The 26723-nt window shown below is 41.6% G+C and overlaps 1 protein-coding gene across 1 annotated transcript; it reads right to left on the reverse strand.

Annotated features, from left to right (window-relative positions):
• Window positions 1-4152: 4152 nt before the first annotated feature.
• On the reverse strand, window positions 4153-26521 carry nmd3 (NMD3 ribosome export adaptor). Its single transcript, XM_080007253.1, has 16 exons — window positions 26470-26521; window positions 25978-26041; window positions 25365-25499; window positions 23983-24079; window positions 23736-23816; window positions 22657-22785; window positions 20184-20274; window positions 19370-19448; window positions 18092-18188; window positions 17063-17180; window positions 14531-14676; window positions 14091-14203; window positions 13924-13996; window positions 13660-13766; window positions 4784-4854; window positions 4153-4648 (listed from the first exon to the last, which is right to left on the reverse strand). Exons 2-16 carry the CDS (start codon window positions 26019-26021, stop codon window positions 4515-4517), a joined length of 1515 nt encoding a protein of 504 aa, XP_079863379.1. The 5' UTR covers window positions 26022-26041; window positions 26470-26521; the 3' UTR covers window positions 4153-4514.
• Between the last annotated feature and the right edge of the window lie 202 nt (window positions 26522-26723).

Raw genomic sequence — 26723 nt, forward strand, 5'->3', positions numbered from 1 at the left:
ACACGTAACTATCACTGACAACCCTCTTGCTGGGAGCTTGCCCCTCAACAGCACAGCTCCTTGTCCAGGTGCTTGTCATCTCGCGATTAGACTACCGCAAAGCTCTACTGGCTGGTCTACCACCACGCACTGTTAAAACTCTGCAGATGAATCAGAATGCAGCAGCGCGCCTGGTTTTCTATAGCCAAAGCGTGCATACAGTATGTCACGCCTCTCTTCATCTCTACTGTATACTGTATAGCTGCCCGCATTGGGCTGGCCTTCAGGGCAGTGCACTCGCACATTGCATCACATCATACGCCCCAACCCGCTCTCTGAGGTCTGCAAATTAGCGGCGGCTGGTGGTGTCCCCACTGCCAGGAATGGTTTCTCAAACCAGACTCATCTCATGCATGGTGCCCCAGTGGTGGAACGAACCACCCGGCTTGTTTCGCCGGGCAGAGTAAATCCTATCTTCAAGAAACACCTGAAGACCCTGCTCTTTCAGGAACACCCGATCCTACTGTATGGTTAACTATTATTGTTTCTGTTGAGGTTGACAGGCTTTAAGTTGTTGTACTGGCAATGCATTAACAACACATGAGTTGCTGATGTTGACTAGCTTTTAAGTTACTTTGACAGAATGCACTAACATGAGTACTTATACAAAAAAAAAACCCCACTAACGACATAATGTTCTGATTCCTTCCAGCGTCTTGCCACTGTATCTGCTTGAATTTAGAAAGAGGAGATGATGCACTTAAGTTTGAGGTTTCTCTAATGGCTGATGTATGCTTTGATTGTTTCTTGCCTCTAATGTAAGTCACTCTGGACAACAGTGTCTGCTAAATGCATAAATGTAAATGAAACATACCGTGTAGATGAAGCAATTTTGCATATTGTAGGCCTACTGATAATATTAGGATATGGCGGTGTATTATTAAAGTGGCTGTGTGAAAATACTTAAATGTTTTTATTCATGACAATTATTAATGAGATAAATACAACTGATTCTCCTTATTCAGAAATTGAGAACTTTATACTAATTACCTTAAGGTATCACTGTATGTTTCAGAAACAAAGAGCTGCGAGTTAAAACTCCTGCAGTAACGCACTGATTTTTACGGCGTAACCATGACAACAGAACGTCAACATGGTCATGTCGTAAAAATATAGTCCGTTACAGTGGATATCCTGCCTCATTTTTTTCTTATCTTCTTATGGTTGTACCAAGGACACGGATCAGATATTTATCAGATGTAGTACACTGCCTTTATTTACAGCGTGGGAACACAGCAGAGGTGAAGTGGAAACACAAACAACGAGGGCACGCTTGAACGTGTCCACACTGTCAGCGCGATTTTAGGAGCGTTAAAACGACCGCACGAGAATATTATGGAGTGATGACGTCACATCAGGCATTCCCTTCTGTCCTACGTCTACGACACACGTTTAGAACCCAGAATACTGCGGTTTAAGAAGCACTCAGAGCTTTTGTTTAAGTAAAGGTAAAGTAAACAACCACGGTTGTTTTCATGCAATAATGAACAAATGAATAACAGCGGTCACACCAACAAATTTGCCCCCCCAACAAACGAAAGGACCCTTCAAGTTAACTTCATCATTAACAAACGCAAGCACCAAAACTGCTGTCTCCACAAAACCCGTCCACTGACCCTTCACCCCGGAACTCCCTCGGATGTTCTCTGCTGCCTTTATACCCCACAGCTGCCTGATTGTAGCGGGAAATGACAGACCAATCACCGCGCAGGATCCACACTGCTGGTTTTGCATGCAATCCGCTCATCGTGGAGGTGGACCAGGACAGACAGTAAACAAAAAAAACAAAGACCGCAGCACACACAGATGGGCAGCTACTTGGTGGTTTCCTAATTCCTCCCAAAACAAAAAGTACCACATTGACATTTCTACTGAAGCACAGGTGCATTAATACTATTATGTTCTTAAATGTACTTAACTCCAACCATAGATATTAAAAATAAAAGTAGATGTCATATACAGTCCCGTCATGAGGTGAGCCTATAATAAAGCAAAGTGCAGGCTATAACTTTATTTTCCTGCAGGTAAGTGGTTATGTTTATCTTGATTACAAATCACAAAATGGACAGTAAAACTAATGACTTTAATCCCAATCCACTTTATAAAATAAAATGATATAAAAAAATATGTTAGTGTCCCCTTAACTGCATTTGGACAAACCTTATTAAAAAAATATTAATATTCGACTTACGGAGTGGGTCTTTCAAGTTTTAAATTTTACAGAAAGTCAGGTTTGAGGGTTTTTTTTTTTGTTTTTTTTCTTTTCAACAATGAATGTAATTCCAAGACATAGCTCCACTGCCATTAGCGCTTGGAAGACCGGTACTAATCACATTTAGCTTTCCTTAAAAAACAATTACCCTGATGACGCACTTCACGTGGTGTCTGAGGTTGTGCCAGTCAACCACAGGTGCCAGAAGGTCTTGCACTGGACCATGGTTTGTTTATCATACTGCTTGCGAACGTTGGTGAAAACACAGATTTTAATCTTTTTGTTTTCTCCTGGAACAGAGAATGTTTGACAGTTATGCAAGTAAATACATGAGAGAGACGGTAGATTTAGCAGTTTTTGGTGTTTGTGTTAGACAAGTCATACAGAAAACCCTGCTAAACAAAGTATTAGATATCATCTAATAGCTTTTTGTTTATTTCTGACACACGACTGGGCATTGATCATTCATTTCCTGTGCTGGAGTCTTTATGGAGTTTGTTTGTTGTTTGAATAACATTAAGAGATTTACTGATTCTTCATATTTAGTCTGGATTGGTTGGTTTGGTGATGGAGCTGAGATTCAGTTCAAAACCAAACGCTGGACAGCTCATCAAGGCTCTCCCATCACCGATAATCCAAGAAGGATATATCAGTGCACCATAACTTCCTATGGTGGTAAATACCAAAAAAAATTGTGTGGGAATCCCCTCAATAACATATATCCCGGAAACATAGTTTCCAAAGGTGCTGAACAAAAAAAAAGGAGGAACAATAAAACACATTTTTACATAGATCATAACAGACTCCTTTACCTTTCCTATGACATCAGAAATAATGACAGGTCAAGAGTTATGTCTGCATTTGGTACTCTGGCAGTAAGCCTGGACTGTGTGAGGATAAGTACATCACTTTATAATTCACTAACACCCTAATTTAGGTAATTGGCTCCTTATAATTAAATGCAGGAGAGAGGGCCAGCTTTTAAAGTCAAGAGGAGTTTAAATTTCATTACAGCTAAATATGTTAGTTAAGGAAACGTGTCAGGGGAATGGTGTGAGGTATACGATGCTCTAATCCAATACTTGGACCTAGAATGCTGCCTGGGCAGTTGTACACTATAATCGACAGTGGGAAGAGTGGAGATGTGGAGCAGGTGGGTATAATGAAACTGAATTAAAAAAAAAAATAGGGCCCCTAGAGTGAAGCTCACTCACCTAATGTCACTTTAGAAACATTGACCATTCTGTCATCACCCAGAGATTACATCATCACAACACCATACAATCCATTAGCAAGTAGCTGATGATAGCACATCGAGTTAAGTTCAAAACAAGTGCTCAATAGTATCTATCAAACCAACTCTTTTGAATATTTAACAACTGCAGCTTCTACAAACACACACCCCCTTTTTGTGTCTTTCGCTGAAGGAGCCATCTGTCGCACAGGCGGCATCCTAGCATATTTGAATATTTCCAACGGATCCAAATGATTCCCACCAAAGCCGGCGAGGTCAAAAGGTGCATACATCCACTGTAAGATTATTTTGCCTTGTTATACACCCAGTAGCCACATTGTTAGGTACATAAAGCATGCAGACACACTGAGGGGTTTAGTTGTTTTTCCAGCGATCGAAGCGACTTTGATCGTGGTCTGGCTGGCGGCGGCGGTGGTGGTTCCTGCATCTCAAAAACCGCCAAACTTTGAGGAGATAATTAACGTTCATGAAATCCCTCTCGAATTTGTTAAGTGGCATGTTAGGGTGCATTTTCATCCTGGAATACGGAAATGTCATTCGGGAACAGTGACCACACCAGTCCACAGCCAGCATGCAGAGCAATAACTGGACCCAATCACTCCCACAGACTTAAAACAGAACCAGCACTTGTTCAAGTGAGCTGTACAATATATTTATTTATTTTGATATAGTGTACTTAAACAGCACTCCATTCTTATCACTCCTGACATTTCCCCGGGGAATAATAAAGTGTTATTTTATCTTATTTCCCCTTTCACACGTTTATATTCCGAGAAAACAGGTGGGTTATGGATTAATTATCAGTATCATTATCATTAAACACAATAAAAATCTTGCATAAAGACTCTGTAGGACAGAGTTAGTGAGCTTTAAGCAGCACAAAGAATCCAGACTTTGTGAAAACTTAACTTTGACTGTAAGCAAAGTATATCTGGCAACAGATGTTGCTATTCAAAGCAGATCAGATTTCCAGATCTGCTCTCACAACACAGTCCGGATTTTAAGTCTCTACTCTGTCATCATGTCGGATCCCTCTCCTCCGGTGGCGTCTGACAGGGTGAGCTCCTCCAGCATCTCCGCTAGAGAGATGCGAGGCGCTCCCTCTTCATCTGTGTCACTCTCCACTGGGATCTTGGATGCATCTGATTTTTAAAACACACATGACGTAATGAGTAGTCATTGATTGAGGGTCTTTCTAAAGATTATGTACTGTACTGTAAAAGAAAAACAATAAACCATAACGCTATATGCCAATGAGAAGATATCCCATCACTCACCTCTGAAGATATTAATATTTTTCCTGAGGGCTTCATCCTCCTCCAAGTCCTCCAGGAAGTCCTGGTATTGCCTAAGGTCACAAACACATCACAATGTTGATGTGAACAATTTTTACAAAAATGGTTCATTACATAAAACCATAGGCTAGGTTTTTTTCCCCCCACACCATACATACATACATACTGTCCATATATACACAGCTCAGCCACAACATTAAAACCACTGACACTTGTGAAGTGAATAACATTGCTCATCTTCCAATGGAACCTGTCAAGGGGTGGGATATATTAGGCAGCAAGTGAGCAGTCAGTTCTTCAAGTTGATGTGTTGGAAGCAGGAAAAACAGGCGAGGGAGCGATTGTGGTGCATTTTGTGCACCCGTCTCCCTCTGACGGTCCCAAAGATGCGCGTGCTCAGTGAAGTGCGCGCCAACACTTCACTTAGCACTGTAAGATGACAAGAGCACAGCTTTTTAAAACAGAACACCTCCAATCCCCCCCTTTGGAGAACGATCGTACCGTATTTTAGTCTTTAAACAACTAATCACTGCTCCAAGAAGGGGAGAATCACCACGGGTGAGACAAACAGAGCCAAACAACATGTACATGGAAAAACAAAACATAGAAACATTGGACGACAACATGTATCGAAAAAACAATTTGATAATTAAGTCCAAGAAAACTGAAACAGCAGTTGGGCACATGGCCTCCTCCTGTCATAGTTATGACAGTAAATGAGGGAGGAAAAGAGAAGGACGCAACCAGGGGGGTGCTGGAGGGGTGTGTTCAAAGCAGGTGCTGGTGGTGTGTGCCTGTGAAGTATCCACCGGTGAGTGTACGGGACTTGTCCCAACTGGTTATGGTGTGTATTGACCATGACCACCCCTCCGGCCGTTGTGCATACAGACAACAGAACATAGGACGCATATAGGACGTATAGGAACATAGGACACGCAAGCCCAACCGCCCCGACCCCGGCAGCGTTCCGTCCGGCCGACCATGGGGCCGAGACCGGAACCCGGCACACCCCGCCCACAGCACCAGGCGCCAAGGACATCCAGAGCCACCCGGCGCTTACCCAACCGCAGATTCCCGGTGAGACCCAAGGGACCCCCGCATGCCCCAAAACACCACGACATTGCAGCGACTTAGGAAGACTTAAGTATTAATGGATGGAGTTATGTCAGTGATAAAAGTATCCCATATTTCATTAAATCAATCAACCTTGTTTTTGGATATTGCCAATAGTTTTTCCATTGATATGTATTCAAATAATAAATGTTACCATGGGAATGTGGTGAGATTATCTGTTTTTTTCCCCAAATCGAGTAATATTATTTTCTTGGCAGTTAAGGTGATCAATATGGGTTGGTGGTGTTTGAGTGGTGGGTGAACTGAGGAGAGGTCACCAAGGAGACATACAGAAGGGGAGACTAGAATGCTGTGACCCAGAAGGGTTGATAGCTTCTTGGTAATGTTGGTTCAGAATGTTTGGATAGGTGGGCAGAGCCAGATTGCATGAAAGTAGTCATCTCTGGTATTAAGGGAACCGTGATCGCCAACGTCTTTATCCACAAAACCCATTTTGAACATTTTGTGTTGGGTGATATGTGCTCTGTGCAAAATCTTATATTGGATGAGTTGCATTGTGGAATTGTGGAATCATAGAAAAGATGTTGCAAATAAGCTTCCACAGGTGGAAACAGTGAGGTCTCTTTCCCCATTTCATGGTAATAAAGTTTAAAGTGTCATCTGTTTTTATTTAAAAGTTTGTATATTCTGGAAAAGGGATTTTTAAAATGACTTTTATCAGTAGGATCTTCAGTCATCGGAGGTGGTTGTAGGATGTTGTTCGTTAATTTGATTTGAACTTTTATAGACTGCTGTAGGTGAAGGAAATGCAGGAGACTATGACCACTGATACTATACCCTTGGGTCAAAGTTGGGAAGGATATAAACAAATTGTTTTCAAAAACATGTTCCAGATGAGTAATTCTTTGTCTTTTGCAAGACCTGAAGATTATTGGTCTGTTTTTGACCAGAAAATGTGGGTTGTGCCAGATTGGAGTGATTTTGTTTCGAGTGATCGAGTGTGTCCACTGAGTTTGTTTAATCTCCACCAGGCTGACAGTCGGTGCAATGATAGGGTTTATAAAGCAATTATATCTCTGTATTGGTTCAGGAAGGAATAGGAGATCAGATATTGATAAATCCTGACATTCTGTTTGTTCAATGTCTCGCCATCCATGGCCCAATTGTTGCTCTAGTTGTAACCATTTCACTATGAATTGAAGATGTTTGGCTAAATAGTCTCTGAAGTTTGGGGCTGCGAGGCCTCCACAGTCTTTGTTTCTCTAGAGTGTTACTCGTTTAATTCTTGGTTTCTTGGATTTCCGATACAATTTATTGATTGAGTCGAATGTATTAAACCAATTTGCTGTTGGTTGGATTGGGGTCATTGAAAATATATAGTTTATTTTTGGTAGTATATTCATTTTCACTGCTGCTGTCCAACCAATTAGTGAGATGGGTAGGTTGTTCCATCGAGTGAGGTCTTCTTCAATGGATTTGAGCAGCGGAGTAAAGTCAAGGGTTAACCCAGGGGTGGGCAAACTATGGCCCGCTGAGATTTTTAATCCGGCCCGCTGAAGAATGGTACAGAATTCATAATTATGACTGCATTCATTTGACCTTGACCTGTAATGCCTGGCGTTTCACCAGGTGGCGCATTTGGCGCAGTGACTTGATTTTGCGGAGCTCGAGCTACTCTCTGTTATTACTCTGAACCCATCTGCAACAATGAGTGGACCAAAGAAAAGAAAAGTCCACGGTGAGTGCCGAGTGTTTAATAAGGAATGGACAACTAAATACTTTTTTTTACTGAAGACCGGTCGAAGGCTGTATGTCTTATTTGCCAAGAAACTATTGCGGTTTTAAAGGAATACAACATCAGCCGTCACTTTTCCACCAAGCGTGCTTATTACGCTAACAAACAATCAACGCAAGAACAGACGGCTACCGCTCAGAGGTTGGCAGCTGGCTTGCAGGCTCAGCAAAACACCTTTATCCGAGAAACTGACATCCAAGAGTCAAGCACGAAGGCAAGTTATTTGCTGGCATTCAAATTACCAAAAGCCAGCAAGCCTTTCTCCGAAGGGGAGTTTCTCAAAGAGTGCATGGTAGAGACAGCAGGTATCTTGTGTCCTGAGAGCAAGAACAAATTTGAAAAAATTAGCTTATCACGCAGGACAGTGACTCGCCGTGTTGAACTAATTGACAAAGACCTAGCTAGAAAGCTAAACAAAAAAGCAGAGTCATTTACATTATATTCTTTAGCACTGGATGAAAGTAATGACAAAGGACACCGCTCAGCTTTTAATTCTTATCAGAGGGATTAATGACAATTTTGAGATAACGGAGGAGTTTTTGGCCATGGAAACACGGGGAGAGGGCTTGTATGACAGTGTGCGGCGGTCATCAAGAGGCACAAGCTACCTTGGAGTACGCTCGCCAGCGTTACCACAGTTGGGTCGCCAAATATGACGGGAAAAAACGTCGGCCTGCTCAAAAGAATCCAGGAGAGGGTGAAAGAGGACAACCCTGAGCAGGAGGTAATTTTACTTCCTTTCTACACTGCATAATGTGTAAATCCGTATTGCAGCTTGACCACGTGGTTGTAAAACTCGTTGACTTTATTCGAGCGAGGGGACTTCACCATCGTCAGTTTATTAAGTTTCTTGAAGAAACTGACGCTGATCGCAGGGACTTGCTTTACCATTCTAATGTCCGCTGGTTAAGTTTGGGGAAAGTATGTCAACGAGTGTGGGAGCTCAAACAGGAGATTATCTCATTTTTGGAGCTACTTGAGAACACTGACAAGTTTCCTGAGCTGAGTGACACAGATTGGCTTTGTGATTTAGATTTAGCTGAACGTGACGCTACAAGGGAAAGACCAGTTTGTGCATGAAATGCATACACACGTCAGAGGCTTCAAAACCAAGCTAGCTTTACTCTCAAAGCAAATGTCAAACAAGTCATTCCCTCATTTCCCCACACTGGCTACATTGAAAGAGGCCCCGCAACACGTGAAAAAATACAGCAAATCACTGGATGACCTGCATGAAGAATTCTGCCGTCGGTTCTCTGATTTTGGAAAAAATTGACAAGTCACTTCAACTGGTGTCATGTCCCTTCTCACACGACCCTGAAACGGCGCCACAGGAGTTGCAGTTGGAACTGACTGATCTCCAATGTGACACCGTCTCAAAGAGGAAGTTCAACTCTCTTAAACTGGATGAGTTTTATGCTTCATTAAGCGCAGCCAAATTTCCAAACATCCAGAAGATGGTACGGAGGATGCTGGTGTTGTTTGGCTCTACGTATGCGTTTGAACAGACTTTTAGTGTCATGAACACCAACAAAGCACCCCACAGATCGCAGTTGAGTGACGAACACCTCAGATCTGTTCTGAGAATTGCCACAACAAAACTAACACCAGACTTCGATGCACTGGCAAAAATGTGTGATCAACAACACTGTTCCCACTAAAAGGTAAGTGTATTAACACCGTAATGCTTTTTTTCCCTGTTTTGTTTGATATGTATGCATCTTGTGCTGACCCGCCCTGTCTGTCAAATTTTAAAAGTCAATGTGGCCCCTGAGCCAGAAAGTTTGCCCACCCCTGGGTTAACCAATCTGCCCGACTGGTAGAGATACCAACTTATCTAATGTTGCCCGTTGTGATGGTTAAGGGAAGTTTCTGGGTTACAGCGTTCCAGTCTCTTCCCACTGCAGTGTATTGAATAGCCTGAGATGGCGGAAAATTTTGATACAAGACGGAACACTTCCAGTATGGATGATATTGGGTTGCGTAAATATAACAAAATATCGTCTGCATACAAACTGATTTTGTCAACAGATTTTCCTGTTTGGATGCCAATGATATTACTGTTTTGACGGATGGCCGCTACTTCAATAAAAATGGCGAATAGTTAAGGCTAGAGCGGACCCTGACCCTTGTCTCGTGCCACGTTGTAGAGTGAAACGCTGTGACGTGCAACCATTGGTGATGACAGAAGCCGATGGTGAGCTGTACAGAATTCTGATCCTTTGAAGGAGTGACTCGCCAAAGCCAAATTTGTTGAGGGTGGAAAAGAGATCCAATTAATTGTCAAATATTTTTCGGCATCTAAAGAAGCAAGAGGCAATAATATTTAAGTTGTTTCTTTGAGATGTGCTGATCAGAGTGAATAATGGCGTATATTGCTGGATGAGTGTCTGCCCTTGACAAAGCCTGTTTGGTCTGGGTGAATTACAAAATGGAATTGCTTTTTCAATTCTGTTTGTTAGTGTTTTACTAATAATCTTTAAATCACAATTAATTAGGCATATGGGTCTATAAGTCGGGGTGAGGATTGGGTCCTTATTGTGTTTGAGCAAAACCAAAATGAGAGCAGTGCAGTCTCATTTCGGATTAGCTCAATGGCTGAGTGGGCCCGTTGGGAGTGTAAGTCTTTTAATCGTTGTTCTAGTTTATTTGGGCATTCCTGTCCTTTCTTCTTCTTGTGAGTGGAGAACGAAATAATACTACCTCTCAGAACTGCCTTTGCAGTTTCCCAGAGTAAGGATGGTCATTCAGTTCGATGAAGGAAGTCCATTCTCTGGAAAATAAATGCTTAAATTCTTTATCCAGAAGTGACGTGTTAAACTGGCACATGCCAGGAGGGTTCGGGTTTGTTCAATTTATGAGGTTGAAACGAATCGGGCTATGACCGGAGATTACAATAAGATGGATTTCAGGATTAGTGATTTTGGACATTACCAAAATTTATTGATTTTGGACATTACCAAAATTTATTGATTTTGGACATTACCGAGTTACTGTGTCAGACAAACACCAGGACTTGTCATTATCGTTAGCTTGTGAACAGTCTAAACTTGGATCAAGTACTGTGTGGAAGTCCACTTCCAGTATAATAATTTAGTCAGAATTAAGAGTTCTGAGAATATACTGTGAAAGAAATTAGCTAATTTGATGTTTCCTAAAATTCCGTTAATCATTATGTATCGCCTTTCTGTGTCTGAGATTGTGGTTTTATTCTGATATGGGATACTCTTCTTGATCAATCACTTTTATAGAAACACCTCTTTTTTTGAGTTATATGATGCAGGCAACATCTGATTAACCCATTTAGCTTTGAGTTTGAGGTGTTCGGATGCAGTGAGGTGAGTTTCTTGCAGTAGACAGACGCTGGGGTTTATCCTGGTGAGGTGACTTAGGATTTTGCTACGTTTCGCTGGGGAGCCCAAACAACTTAATGGGTGTCACTGAGGTTAGTGAGGGGGTGATGGATGTGGATTTGTATTTTTCCCTTCACGCAGCAGCACAGTGCATCCAAGGCAGTAGCAACACTACTGTGCCCATGTTTTACATCACTGCATGCTCCGCCTCACAGCCTCTCTCTAGCGACAGTTTATTGTTACTTTAATATCTAATTGTTGTATTGTTTTTCATGGATTGGTGATTTGAATAATGTAGTGTATCTCTTTAACTTTTATGTTGCAGATTATGGCAAACTGTGGGCCAAACCTATTGTAATGGAAAAATATTGACCTAACCCTTTGCCCGCTTGTAACCCCATATCTGCTTTACTAACAACACGAACATTTTGTACTGTTAGAGGTTACAGTTCAAACTGCCTTGTGACCAAAGGGGAAGTTGCCCTTCACTTGTCTGACTTATGCACCCCAACGGATGGTATGGACAGGAAAGCTATATACAATGATCTATACAATGTTCCCTCTCCTAACTAACGGCACATGTGACGTAATTTATATAAACCCTCGGGCAAGTAGGTTCGAGGGAGATGCTCTTTGCTATTCTGTGTGACCTGTAAAATTCTCCCCGCTGATTAATTCTCTATTTAATAAACTTAGACTAAGTGACAATTGTATTTTCTGTTTAACCTGAACCATGTCACCCCACGGGTCGACCACCACCTGAGTGGCTGGAATTTCCACGACACTATTGTCGTCTCTTTTGCTGTTTTTGTCGGAATAAAACTCCTTGAACCTTGTTTTCTGTGGTCTATGACATCCCTTTTATATGTAGGTTAAATGTAATGGTTGATATAGGCTACAAATTTATATTTTGTTATTCTGCAGTGTGACAGAGGTCTTGTGGAGTCTGTGCTTCGATAGGTCAGAGCTCTTTTGGCGGTACGAGGGGGAGCCACACAATATAGTCCACTGTCTTTACAATGACTCCACATGTTCCAAACAGGCAATCATTCTTAAAGTTTGATCACCATGTTTCATAAAAATGTCAGCTTTAAGCCTTTCAAGCACTGTATTCTGTATAAGTTTCAGAACTCCATAAAATATCAGACCTGCTAACCTCGGGAAATATTTTGAGTACCGCAATAGTGTTGAACATGATATAGAAAAAGGTGTCCACTATATCACAACAGTGTAACAGGGAGTCTCCATGGTGTTTGAGTTACTGCAGCTAAAATACTCCATCAGTTCTTTACACCGTAGCCGTCTTGTAATAAGGCTGATCACGTCATATGCGAGCTACTACAGCTAACTATATACAGTACACAAATTCATATCAGTTGGATAGACCCCTTGAAATGAATCCTCTCCTAAAGTTACCGAACATGTTTACCAACTAGAGATGCACAGATTGCAATTTTCCTGGCCAATTCAGATACCTTATTTTTTTAAAGTCTGACCTGCCGATTCCAATTTCCGATCTGCTGTACATCAATGACAAATACATCATGTGATCTGATCATGCTCACATGATAGGACAGCTGCACATACAGACTACCAGATTTCAATTACCTCAATAGTGAGATTGCTGATTTTGACAGTTTATTATTGTTCATTATTCACTATGGAACAATAATAGAACATGAAATTGTCCCTGAGTTCGAATAAAATAAAATTAAATAAAAGATGGAACTGTCATTGAGTTCCAATAATAGAATATTGGATTTTCACTAAGTTTCAGTACAATGCAATATAATAATGCAACCTCTAACTCCCATTGCAAAATATAACATGGAAATGTCCAGTTCAAACTTCAAATCAGAGTCTCTTTTAAGAAGGAATATAAATTTCTATTATATTAATATGGTACTTGCCATTTCAAAATAAATTGCAATCATTACAAAAAAATTGAATAAATGGCCGACTCTTCTCACTCTCATTAACTGGAAGTCCTCCTTCGCTCACCGTGCATTAAACCAACTGAATCGTTTTACCAAGTGACTCGTCAAGAACCGAGTCTCAGACAGTCAAACTTTTCATCACGAGCAGAGCTCCACTGTGACAGCGGTAGAAACGCGGTCTGCACAATGTTAGAGTATTTTCAGGTGATCGATAAATCATTTATCGAATCATATTTGTAGTACCTCCAAACACCATTTCATTTTCTTTCTTTCGCTCTTTTTTGAGCGTCAACTACCAACTACGTTACATTAAATTGGTATCGGGTTTGTGTATCACATCATTTTTACCAGTACAGTACATGAGCGCAGTATCGGTATGTAAATTTGACCGGCATATGACACTGATCGTCCGATCACCCGTCATGGCCGGTTAAGCTGAAAACCGGTCGATGCATCTCTCTCTTTTTTTTTTTTAGCGTAGTTTCAGCTGGCACTTCGGACCTAGTGTTTCGACTAAGCATTGCGTGGTTGGTGCACAACATGCATGCAGGTCGGCAGATCTGAACACTTTCACCATATACAATAGCCAAAATATTGGTGCGCATTTGCCTTGTGGCCGAGTTGAAGCAGCTGAGTTCAGAGCACTGAAACAGTTGGAAGCTCATATCCGGGCACTTTTATGTCTTTAAACAAATGTACCTCTCATCCTCCATGCCCATGCCTTCCTTGTCTCTTTCCATCTCCTTCAGTTTCCAGTTTCTTCGCTTCACCCTCCTGTTGCGGTCGTAGCTCTTCTTGATCAGCACCTGGAATGTTCAAATCCAGAGAAGATTGAAAGCTTTATTACTGCCCTGACTTGCCACTAGAGGTCAGTGCCAATCCACCCAGTATTTATATTTTGAAAGGATTTGGGAAATGCAGGGCTGTGTGCAGGTGGAGTATTAATAATGTGGAGCACCTTACCACATCAGGAACACGATGGGGATTCATCTTGTTCAGGTACTCGTCGTTGATATTTGAATTGGCAAAGTCAAACCTGTTGGTAAAGAAATGAAATCACAGTTAATATAAGCCAAAATTGCAACTTGGTTTTCGGCCAAAATTATAACACGACACACATCCATCCTTACCCGAGGACCAAGTCGCCGATGTTGAGCAGATGACCAAGGAATGTACGACAGTGGTACTGCTGACTGGTGTCCATCTCTGAGGTCTTCTGAACCCACAACTCGGCCAAAGTGTGCTGTCACACACAAACACAGGGAGGAATATCAATGAAACACCATTATTCTTGTTTTGCTCTTTTTAAATGCAGTTCAGGAAAAAGCTATTATTGGAGAAAAAAACAACCCCCAACCTAATGACTAAGGAGAAAGAGGAAAAACCAGAAGAACAACATTTATCAACAATACTGTATGTGTTTGGTCATTTGGCTCAAATCCTGTGTTCAGGTTAAAGGATAATGTAATGGTCCACTATTGATTTTTCTTCTCACATTAGTGCAATGTTCCTTCATAACAAAATCTATTCCCGGGGCAGTACAAAAAAAAAAAAAAAAACACTCATTCACCTTGTTGGACCTCAAGCCAGCGCCGGCCCCGAGCTTCTGGTCTCGTATGATATCAATATCCATGACGATGAACTCCTCCATTTGACGAGGGTTACAGAGGCTGTTGAAGGGGTTCCGCCAGTATGAATTTCCATCTACTTCAGCAACTAGCGGGACATAGATGACAAAAAGATTATAAACACATTTCACACTCACGCACAGGACAAATAATGAATAGTCAACCAACAAGATGTAAAATGTTTTGAATTAAATGAGTTTCTCTTGGTTTTACTATGATGCCTTGGTGAACAGCAATCCGTGCCAACAACCATAGCGTTGTTCTCCGACACAAGGTAGCTGCCAGGTCCAATAGTGAACATGTCAGCAGCAAGTACCATTTCATGACAAAGCACAGGAAAGAGCATATTATGTCTTACAGGCGGGTGGGGGTGCCCTGTTTAGCCTGTGCTTTTTTTTTGGGGGGGGGGGGGGGGGGGGGGGGGGGGGGGTATCTATCTACTGGCCCCTTCACACAAAGTTTTCCGGCAAATTCCTGGGATAACTTTTCGGGCAGCGCTAATGACTTTCAATATTCACACATTAAGGAACATTTCTGTCTTGCGCCTCTTCACACAAGCCATGACAAATGCTGGAATAGATGGGGCATGGGACAGTCCAGCAGTCACCTGGTGCGCTCCCGGTCCGCACTCCTCGCTCTAGTCGCCGGTCCCAAAGTCGAGGGCGGAATTCAAAGTTTCCGAGTACCCCGCCAACCCCCCCATCCGTGAACAGCCACTCTCTCTTAAAAATCGATAAGCAACAATGAGGACTGCAGTCTGGGATTCTTAAAAAATAAAAGAATTGGGGGAGGCAGCAGTAGCAGCCCAAAAATGCCAATGACGGTGATTTATTTTTACAAAGCAGAATACATGGAACAGAACTTACTGCTAAATGGAAGCTGATATACTACAAAAGATGATATGGCTGGAATATCTGCACCCGAGGACTGCCTCCTAAATAATACACTGTCTAGTTTTGGAGTTTAATTTAATTGGAAAGAATCAAACACAAAAGTGATTAATTCTTGCAAAAGGTACAAAAATAAATAAGCAGATATTAGGGATGTACCGATTGTGGAATTCTAGGCCAAGCCCGAGACTGATGTTTAAAATAACAATTTGGCTGACAGCCGATGCCAATGTTTTCCGACTTCCCCTGAATGCAGCATCATTTCCAGTTTTCCGAGTTCCCATGAACACTGCAGAGAGTCCGCGTATTCTAAAATCAATTGCGGATGCCACCGTTCTCTCAGACAGATAAAAAATAAATTTAAATAAATAAGTCACCAAATATACTTTGGCCGCCATTAACAAACCTGTGTGGCCCGCCTAAGTAAGGTCTATGTGTGCGATAAATATCAGCCACTGCCATCGGCAAGTGACATCTTATTTGCAGATAGGTTGATGGCTGTCAATGCGAATATCGGCTGATACCGATGTACTGCAGATAAATTAGTGCACCTGTGGCAAATACACCAGCGCTTAGTATTTGGCTGGGTGTTTCCTGAGATTCAGCTCCGAATGCATCGCTACCCAACATATTTAAACTTATCTCAATTTTATAAATGTTGTGTCTTCTAGTGTCACTGAAAAGGAGGACACATTGTGTTGCATGCCATTTGTATCCGTCCATATTCCAAATAGAAAAATGGATCTCATAGACAAGTCGACTAAAAGGAGTTCATCATACATTCTCAGCTGTGAGCCCAATTGCTTAATGCAGTCCAGTTTCAGCAAGCTGCGCTCTGCCCAGAGGCTAACAATTCCCATCTGTCAGCTTAAAACACTTTCCGCGGCAAAAATAGCACCGGCTTTGTACATTATTTAAAATTGGTATACGCTGCTTTTAATCATGTCAGAATCTGTGAGGAATGACATTCTCAGCCTCTCGCACATTCAGCAATTAATTGAACTGCAGTGCAACAAGCTCATGACGAATCTCAAAAGATCTTTGCGTTGATTACCCCCTCCCATCAAGTGCTTATGGCGTGTGGATGCGTAACTGAACGCATAATGTAAACTAAAATATTTTTCCTTTTGTGTTTTCTTATGTGGCGTGCTTTGATTAGAAGCAGGAGGAAACGCTTCAGTGTAATCAACATGTGGTCCACAGATTGGGCTCAGTACGGCACGGGGCTATAGAAAAACACATTCCACCAGTCTGGTTTACCCACCGTTTCAAACATGAAGAAAATACTTCTGACACCTTGTTTGTATAAAGTAACACGCACATACTCAAATATAGGGAAGAGACCCGGGATGAAAGCATACAAATACCATGTGGTTCAGAAACATTTCAGTGTACTGCCAGTCCGCACATAAAGGGTAGAATAAGAACATTCACTAAGGACAGTGTGTCGTTATCGAGCAACAACATACATATTTATTGACTGCAGCCTCATACAAAAGGCTGCAGGTGTTGAAACGATGAAAGACAACCGCAGGACACCAATAAAGTACAACAATACACACAACACAGCACGGAAATACTCACTCTGTAGAGTGTTGGGGTCAATTAGGTGTATGGTGCTGGTGACGCGGACGCACACGCACACCTGGCCCATGTTGCCCAGGCTCTGGGCCAGCCGCGGTGAAAGGCACACCACGTTGTCCTGGCAACCAGACAACAAATTTTAGGGGGTTGAAGTTGGGGTCATTTCAAGTACAAATAAAAAAAAAAAATAAAAATCTTGCTGACAGGACTAACAAAACTTTCTACAGTAAGAAAGGCGTGCCAGAGTGCGTACAGCAGACAGTAGGTTTGCTTTAGAAAAGCTTTTGAGTGCCAAGCCTTAGACTGATTGCAAAAGACGATTTGCTTCAATTGAAGTTGTGCATAGCGGAAACTGAGCAAGCTGGAGGGGAACCAAATAAATAAATAAATAAATAAATAAATAAAAGTATTTTGGGCAAATGCTGTAAACTGCTGTAATCACTCAGGCAGCCAGACCCAGGAAATGCTGAAGCTAAAGTTCCAAAAATCATGCAAATCTAGCCAAAAAGCCGCATGACAACTTTTGATCATTTAATCAATATCAATTTCATTGTGAATGTCTAGTTTGCATGTAATTACAGCCATACCGTCAAATAATAGTAATCCAAGAAATGCTTTCCTCAAAAAATAATTCAATACATTTTACGGTTGTGGTAACTATTGATTAAAAAAATACCATGGAGCTGTCTGCTAAATGTAGTTTTTGTGTTTGAGTATGCTAGTTTTGTGTGTTAGGTAAGCGACGCGCATTTCTTTTCCCTATCAAAACACACTCAGCAAACATTACATGAAAGATTACTGGCAGAGCTTAGATTTCAAACGCCAGTCAGAAGAACATAAAAGCATTTTCTAAGACAACATTTTCTAAATCCAAACAAAAGAGGCTCCAGTAGTGAATACAACTGCCTGACTGTTCTGGCTTGTCTGAAATGCAATACTAAGATGATATGGGTGTGCCTCGCATAGACGAGCAAATAGCAGAAAAGAGAGCTCCAGCTGAAATGGATGACAGAGTGTTGTGCTTGATACCTTGCAGACAGGTACTATCTCCATAGAGAAGGTGCTCTTGTAGTTGTAGGTGTTTGAGTGGATGTCGTGGGAGATGAGGCGCTGAGATGTCTTTGACCTTTAAACAAAAAACAGTACTACATTATCACAAACCGTATTCAATTGCAAGGGACAAAGAAGAATTCATTGGCAGGTACAATCATAGCTGAACGTACAATCAAGCTCATTAGAATGACTCAGAACTATCTCAACGCCACACCATCGCAATTATCGGAATAAATCACGATAAATTAGTCAAATCGGAAGATTCCCAAATCATATTCAATCACGTTTCCATCTGGTGCCTTAACTTTTATATTACAATGTTCAATATCAATAGATAGCTCTTCTGCAGAAGAAACACACCATAATACACAGTGGTAAGATCATAGGCGTTTCCGCACCGCAGGAGCTTTTTCATAGTTCTAAGAACCTTTTGGATGAACCGCCTCTTTCTTTTTTGTGTCCGCACCGCAGGAACTAGGAACCATCATAGTTCTTAGAACTCCGTCTTAAGGAACTTTCTTAGCTCCTACTCCAGGGCAGGGACTGACCGGCACAAGAGGAACCTTTAGTGAGGTAAGTGCATGGTAAAGTCCATGGACCCTCGCCGCTCCCTCTGAGTGAGTCACCTCGCTCTGGATGTGGACCAGCCCACGTACACTCAGCGGTCATAAAAAAATAAATACAAAATAAAATGTATTTCATTTATTTTATTTTCCGACGTTAATTGAATGAATTAATGTGCATCCCGCAAACCCTGTGCGCTGTCCCGATGCGAGCCTGTGCCTTACGAAAGTCCGAACAAACTTTTGAATTAGGCCTTGCAGTGAAGATCCAGCAACTAGATTGCTTATTTCTCGCCTCAAATTTGTTCAGAAACTGATTTTAATAGAACAATAAGGCAAAATAAGTGAAAGTCACTGAGCGACTATAACACGGAACTCGTGTTGAAATCCTGTTGGCTGACGTTACTTCAGAGTTCCAGTGCAGTGCGAATACAACCAGAAAAAAAAAGCCCTTGAAGGTATTTAGTTCTTGGCGGACCTCCCCAGTTCCTAGTTCCCCTCAGGGAGTTCCCAGAACCGTTTGTTACGAAAACACCTTATATGAGGATAGTGGCATGAAATCAACAATAAGACTGCTAATTATTTGTAATGACAATTAAAATAAGTCATGGCCCTAGACTCTGGGCCATGACTTATAGTGTGTGTTGACAACAACATCGGGGGTCATTTTGGAGCCGACCTCCTCACTCACCTGCAGGGAACCGTACACTGGAGGAAGTCGACCATCTTTTGAGCGTGCTGCTTGGAACTGTAGTAGAAATCGATCCCATCTGAGAGAAACAAAGGATCGAGACAAGGTCAAACCCTTGATGGATGAAGTGCTTGCGGACCCTCTCCTTTGTAAGCGCACATATGCATGCGCGCATGCACACCCAGCAGATGTAGATGGGAGCAAACATGGCGGCCACATGTAGAGGCTGGCTCAGAGCTTTAAACTCTTGCCGAGATGTGGAGTTGGTTTACTTCAAACTGCCGGGCCAAACTCCTCTTTAAAACTCTGTCCAAGGTGCCGCAGCGGAGCTTTCACTCAATGCATGGCATGTGTCTGCATACGTGGATGAGTGGGCTTGTGTGTGTGTGTGTGTGCGTACATTACATGAGTAGGTTTATTTTACTGCTTGATTTATGAGTCATGCACGTCGTGTGGCATCTTTCAAATAAATGTCAAGGTCTGATAACAAGAATAAACTAACCCCTTATTAACCCTAAACCTAAACACCGGTAAACAAGGCATTGAGCAAGCTGCTTTATGGTAATCTTGTATGGAATGCCTGATCGGAGTGATGGAGAGACCCCATAACGCTTCTCCTTCTAAATGTTACCATAAACCAGCTGCACTGGAGAACTGATTGGCTCCAGTGATATGCACACATGCTTTGTTGCTTTACTGGAACAGGGAATTACAATTCAACACATTAGTACGTTCTGCTTCATTTCAACTTACTTTAGTTCAACCGTGGAACAATGGGACGTTTGCCTCTTTTTACACACACAAGCTGACCTACCATTGATTTCCTTGATGTTGAGGGCGTTCTGGTGGAGTTTATGCTTAAGAATCAGCTGTTCCAGATAGTAGAAGGTCTTTTTGTGCACAGTCTGCCAGAAAACACATTCAGCCATCAGAGAGAGATCTTTATTTTCCACTTTTGGATGACCACTAGTCCCCACTCCATAGCATTCTATATCCCATTACCTACCAATTAAGCCAAAACAATACTGTAAGTTAAGCTTAAAAACATAAACCTTTAGAAAATCCTTCTTTAGTGTACATACATGTACAGTGGCTTCAGAAAGTATTCAGAACCCTTCACTTTTGTGGCCAAGATTCTACCAAGATGTATCGAAACCAAACCTGCATTTGATCCTTTTTGTACCCAGATCCAGGACAAAATGATTATTTGTACGGTTTTGCTCGCAGCCAATCACCGCAACTGTTTTTGAATCTTGGATTCGACGTGTGACTGGCCCACTACCGCAGCAGCAGCTCCAACAGTCTGTTAAAGGATAGGTTCTCAGTTTCATCGCGTCACCGTTCTCAGTCTGTCTCGTTCCCGCAGTCTGTCAGTATTCACTACACTAGCGTTCACAATGGCCACTCCCCCTTACCGTGAAATAACACAGGTCCTGGCTTATCGACTAATTCACTTAACGACCTGGTCCTAGCAATGGAACTCAGTTGTTCAGTGAGGGGAACCTGTACACACACTGACTGGTGCACGTGCCATGAACACCCACGCGCAACTTGTGATCCATTCGCCCTCAAAGGCATTAAAGGTTCACCCTCTCCACAAAGAAAACAAATACAGAGTGATTTTATTATAGAGTTTGTATTTTTTGTAATAGAATGAAACCAAATAAATGGCGGGCGCAACCGTGCATAATGGGAACACTTTCTCCGTTACCACCCCCTGGTATCGGTACTGGTATCATTCTTTTTTCTTTTTTTTTTTTAAACAATACCCAGCCCCACATGAACTCCAAGGAACTCTCTGTAGACCTCAGCGAAAAATTTGTGGCCAGGCATAGATCAAGGCAAGGGTATACAACCATTTCTAAACCTTTGCTTCCAGGAGAGGGCCTCAATAATTGTGAAATGGAAGAAGTTTGGAACCACCAGGAGTCTTTCTAGAGTTGGCCGTCCGGCGAAACTGAGTAACCGGGTAAGAAGAGCCTTTGTCAGGGAGGTGACCGAGAACCCAACGGTCACTCTAGCTCTTAGTGAGCTTGGGAAGTCCTCTGCAGGGATGGAAGAACCTGCCGGAAGGACCACCATCTCAGCATCACTCCATCAATCAGGCCTTAATGGCATATAAAGGCATATGACCTGCTTGCAGTTTGCCTAACGGCATATAAAGGACTCAAGAGCATGAGGAAACCATTCTCTGGTCTGATGAGACAAAAATGTAACCCTTTGAGCAGAACTCCAACCACTAAATCTGGCAAACACCAGGCACTGCTTATCACCTGGATATTACCATCCCCACGGTGAAGCGTGGTGGTGGCAACATCATGCTATGGGGGGGGGGTCCTTCTCAGCAGCAGGAACAGGGAGACCATTCAGAATTTAGGGACAGGTGGATGCAGCCAAATACAGAGAGGTCCCTGAAGAAAACTGCTCAGGAGTGCACGCGACCTCAGACTGGGAGGATGGTTCACCTTTCAGCACAACAATGACCTGAAGCATACAGCCAAGACAACACCGCTGGAGTGGCTTCGGGATAAGTCTCTGTCCTGGAGTGGCCCAGCCAAAGGCCAGACTTAAACCCCATTGAACATCTGTGGAGACACCTGAAGATGACAGTTCACAGACCCTTCCCATTCAATCTTGAGGGAGCTTGAGAGGACCTGCCATGGAGAATGGGATAAACTTCCCAAATTCAAGGGCTTTTACAATGTACTGAATTAAGGGTCTGAATACTTATGTAAATGAGACTTTTCAGTTTGATTTAATAATAAAAAATAAAAAAAGTTTACAATTCTGAAAACATGTTTTCACTTTGTCAATTTGTCTCTCTGGCAATTTTATCCATTTAAAATTACATCTACAACACGATAAAGTGTGCAAAAAGGGAAGGGGTCTGAATATTTTCTGAAGCTACAGTATGTTTTGTTTCTTATATCTTTTTTAATTTGTATCTCTTTCTCGACTGCAGTGTTATTTTTGCTGCTTTAATAGCTGAATTTCCCTCCAGGGATCGATAAATTGTTATTCAAGAGGTTTATTCGTCACATACATATACATACTTTCATACATATATGCAGTGAAATGTCAATATGTTGTAAAATGTTATATCTTTAAGTCAAACATTCGGAAAATTAATATACATCCCTGCTTTATAAGAATACTGCCCCCTCATTGTGGGCCTGTAACGCTCTTTGAAATGAACACTCATGAAGTGGATATGCATCACCTATGATGCGATTTGAAAAATTAACAAGCTGCCTTCATCTGTACCGTCAACAAAACACACTACCTACCTTTTGCCTTACTTGCACCACGGCCTTCCAGAAGTCCTTGGCTTCCACGCGGTGGCAGTCATCACACATCTGGGACTGAATGACAAACTCCACCACAAACACCTGCTGCAGGATTGCTCCATTCATCACCTTAAGGGACAGAAAGAGACCAACAAGCTACATCACACAATCTCCTTTCAAAGAAACAATCATCTGCATTATAGACAGTTTTTCAGCCTCTCGGAAGGCAAAGGGAAAGAGGACGTGACCTTGTTCAAGTTTGGAGCTGACATTTAGAGGGCAGGCCTATCTAACCAGCGGGATCTAGGAAAAAACAAACTCTCCCATGATACAAACAAAAGGGTTGGCCTTGAAAAGCAAAGGGCTCAGGTTCTGAGAAAAGGTCAAACAGCTAAGATGGCAGCCAAAGGCAACACTTTTCTAGTGAATATGCCAGATTGCTAAGCCCAAAAGACTTAACTCCTTTATTTATCCTCCATTGAGTTTTGGTTCTGCAAGCATAGTTTTTCATGGATTTGAATAAAAGGGGACTACCAGGCGAGTTTTGAGAGCTAGTTTCAGATAGCTTTGTGAGCAGAGACCAGCAAACAAGGAAAAATTATGTATTAATAATGATGAACACAGTAAGAAAATAAGGCTAGACAAAATAGATTTCTATCAGTTTCACTTATGACAGAGTTTTGGTCATGTCTGGAACATCAACACTATATAAAAAAAAATGTCTCACTTGTTCCTCAAATCCTCAAAGTCAGTCTTCCAACCAATTTTCAGTGGAACTTCTACATTTTATGTGCTGGATTTTACAATAATGATCACCCACTCGGCAAGATTCTCTTTCCAAAACAAACCAAATGTCTGGTACTTGCTACAGGCTACATCACCCAGACACTATGCGTTATGGCAATCTAACTAGAAATGAACCTCCCCACCTTCCAGGGAGAAAAATTTGTGTTGATGAAAAACCTAAATCATGTTTTTGAAAAGGTGGATAAAATATGAAAAAGTAAATAAATATCTGTGATAACCAGCCGCCAATAAGCTATAAAAAGGCATTGATCCCCCTGTCACTAAGTTCTTACCTCTTTCTGTATGGTTAGTTTCATCTTAATCCTCTTGGAATGCGGCTCTGTCCACAGGAAACCTGCATCAATAAGGCGTACCTATATACAGAATTTGATGTTTAATTCCAGCTGAAGCACGACTAATGGAAAGTTTAAAGCGAGCTGCATAGACAGATTACCATTACAACATAAAATGGGGATAAAAAAAAGAAAATATTTTTGTCTTCTGTTAATAACATGAAAACAGATACTTCTGTGTACTTACTTTGGTCATGGAGCCCTTCAGTTTTTTCAGGCAAAGAGCCAACAGCTCCCTAGATTCCAATGCACACTGCACCCATGTTGCTGGAGGCTGCAAGTACCTGCACAGTGGATTGATGTGCAATGAACACATTTATTCCTAGAGAAGGTTTAGCTGGCTGTAATATACAACTACTACAGACTAGTGGTTGAGCAATATGGATTTTCAATGGCCGATGCTGATATTTAGAGAGCAGGGCACAACATGGCTGATACAGTATATAATGCCGATATTATGTATTTGTTTCTGATAAAATACAACAATTTAATAATAACAATAACAAATAAGACACAAAACTGCAGAACTTAAATGAACATTTATTTAACACTATTTATTTAACTAATTTATATCTGCATTGTCTGTTTGCTTAAGTAGATCTGCACTCTGTCTTCAGTGCACTTATTTAAAATGAACAAATTCATCAACTAAATAAATGTCCACAAGTAATCCAAACACTACACTTTAAAAAATGAAAATAATAAATAAAAATAAATAATAAACTGCACCATATTAAAGTCTGGTCGGGAAATTGAGAAAGTCTCCCTGTTACAGAAGTATGGGATTCATTATTTACAGTAAAGTATTACCACAAAAACATCCAGTCTTGACTAAATTAAGTCCAATAGCAACGGAAAGCAACAGGGAGACGTGACGCGACTCGGGACACAGGTTTTTTAGTTTGTAATGGGACAGAACGGGACAGTTCCTTAAACCAGTTATGTTTAAAAGTTTTGTTTCATAGAAGTAGGAAACACACAAAAATAAATACATCTAAAATAAAAACACATGAAAACGGGAATGCATGCATGGCGCAGTGCTGTCTGGAGGGGGAAAGAAAAAACCCGCACGAATTCTCTGAGTTAGGTTTACATTTTGCCTCAAATGCTAAGTATTTTCAAGTAGCACTTGTGCTGATCTTTAATGCGCTAACAGTATTTGTTATACTGTTAGGAGCGAATGAGACGAGTGAAGACAGCGAGTGAGTGAGAGGGGGTGACACGCTGCAGCGGTGTGGGTGTCAACTCGCAGTCAGAGAGAAGAGAGAGCAAGGAAGCGCAGCTGCTACCAGTATTTTGATAGTGCGGAAAATGAGTATTGAAACCGTTTCAAATATTTAGAATCGATATGTATATAAAAATCGATCTTTTTGACAACAATTTGTTTGTCTGCATCGTGAGCGCAGGCATCGGCCCATAATACTAATATCTCAAAATTATTTCTGCATAGCATAATATGTAATCATACTATTTTGCACTAAATAAACATAAATTTGGCTTCAAGTGTCACAGAGAGCAACAGTCTAAATTGCACCCCTCTACATCACATTGTAAAGTATGTCTACAGACCTTTCACATTGCTTGCAGAAATGCACTGAGACTTGTTTGGGAATACCCTCAGAAATGTCCACCTGAGTGCGCAGGCAATCCACACACATATTAGCTGGGTTGGGAGGGATAGGAATGCCACAGGTACAGCACAGGCTAGAAGGGGGAAAATAGGAGAAAATGGTTTTAAAAAATTAAACGAAATGGCAGATTTGGAATTCCACACCATACAATGTTACTCTTATAATGCAATACCAAAGTGGAGTATTTACTTCGGTAGATGAAATAATACGATTAATTTAACAAATGACAAAAATATGAGTCGTAAACAGGGTTGGGCACATCATAGAACACAACACAGCCCAATCAATGACATTTCCAATGTAATTGTCAGTTGAGTGTGTGTGTGTGTGTGTGGGGGGGGGGGGGGGCGCATTCAAGCAGAATGTGTGCAATAAACAATTAGCCAGGCTCCTGAGTAATACATTTAATTTTCAATCAGTGGGTTGTGATTTACAGACCTTCCCCGAGTTTGGGGAGGAGGACAAACGACATCAGCACTATAGATGGGAGTTCCATGACTAAATAAGCACAAGTACATCCAACCCTAGCAGACAATGACGTCGAACCGTACATGTTTCCCTGGCTGCTGGTGGCAGGGGATTTCATGTACTCCATCCTCAGCGACCTGACAGCCCCTGCGCGGATGAAACAACAAAGTCAGCAAACGTACAATTCAATTCATCGCGTCAATGAGAAGCTATAGCAGCGTGTAGAGGTGGAATTAGCGTAAACACTCGTTTAAGTGGTTGAATAACAATTAACATAGAAGCAGACATGCCGATGTGACACTTTCACTTTAACGCGAGTCTTTTGTGGTTTTGTTTTGAGTATTTGTACTTTGACAGCGGTCGACCTTCAAACAGTTTACTAACGTCACCCAGTTATCAACAGATGAGGGATTGACACGCTTTTACCTACTTTAGAACAAGAGTAACGCAGCTAGCATTCGGGGCTAACGCCCATACCTTTTGTCCTATTTTGAGCAACATTAACGAAAGAATACACGCTAATTGACAAGTTTATTATCCACGTGTGTTGATCGTCTCAAAGACGTAATACTTACTAGAAACAGAAAGTCTCTCCGCACGATGCCGCAAACCACGTTTTCGCCACAGTGGAGCAGGAACAGGCTGATGACGTCACACACGATCTTGAAGGACCACCACTGGGCTGCCCCGTGGTGCCTGAATACAATTACTTACAAAAACCCACTAAATGCTATATGATACGATCATCTTTATATGACGTTCATTGAATTCAAGTGTTGCGAATGTTCCTCGACAGAAGTCCCAGCAAAAGGTACTAAACTATATAAAC

The sequence above is a fragment of the Zeus faber genome (genome assembly GCF_960531495.2).
Source record: "Zeus faber genome assembly, chromosome: 9".
NCBI classification, from domain to species: domain Eukaryota; kingdom Metazoa; phylum Chordata; class Actinopteri; order Zeiformes; family Zeidae; genus Zeus; species Zeus faber.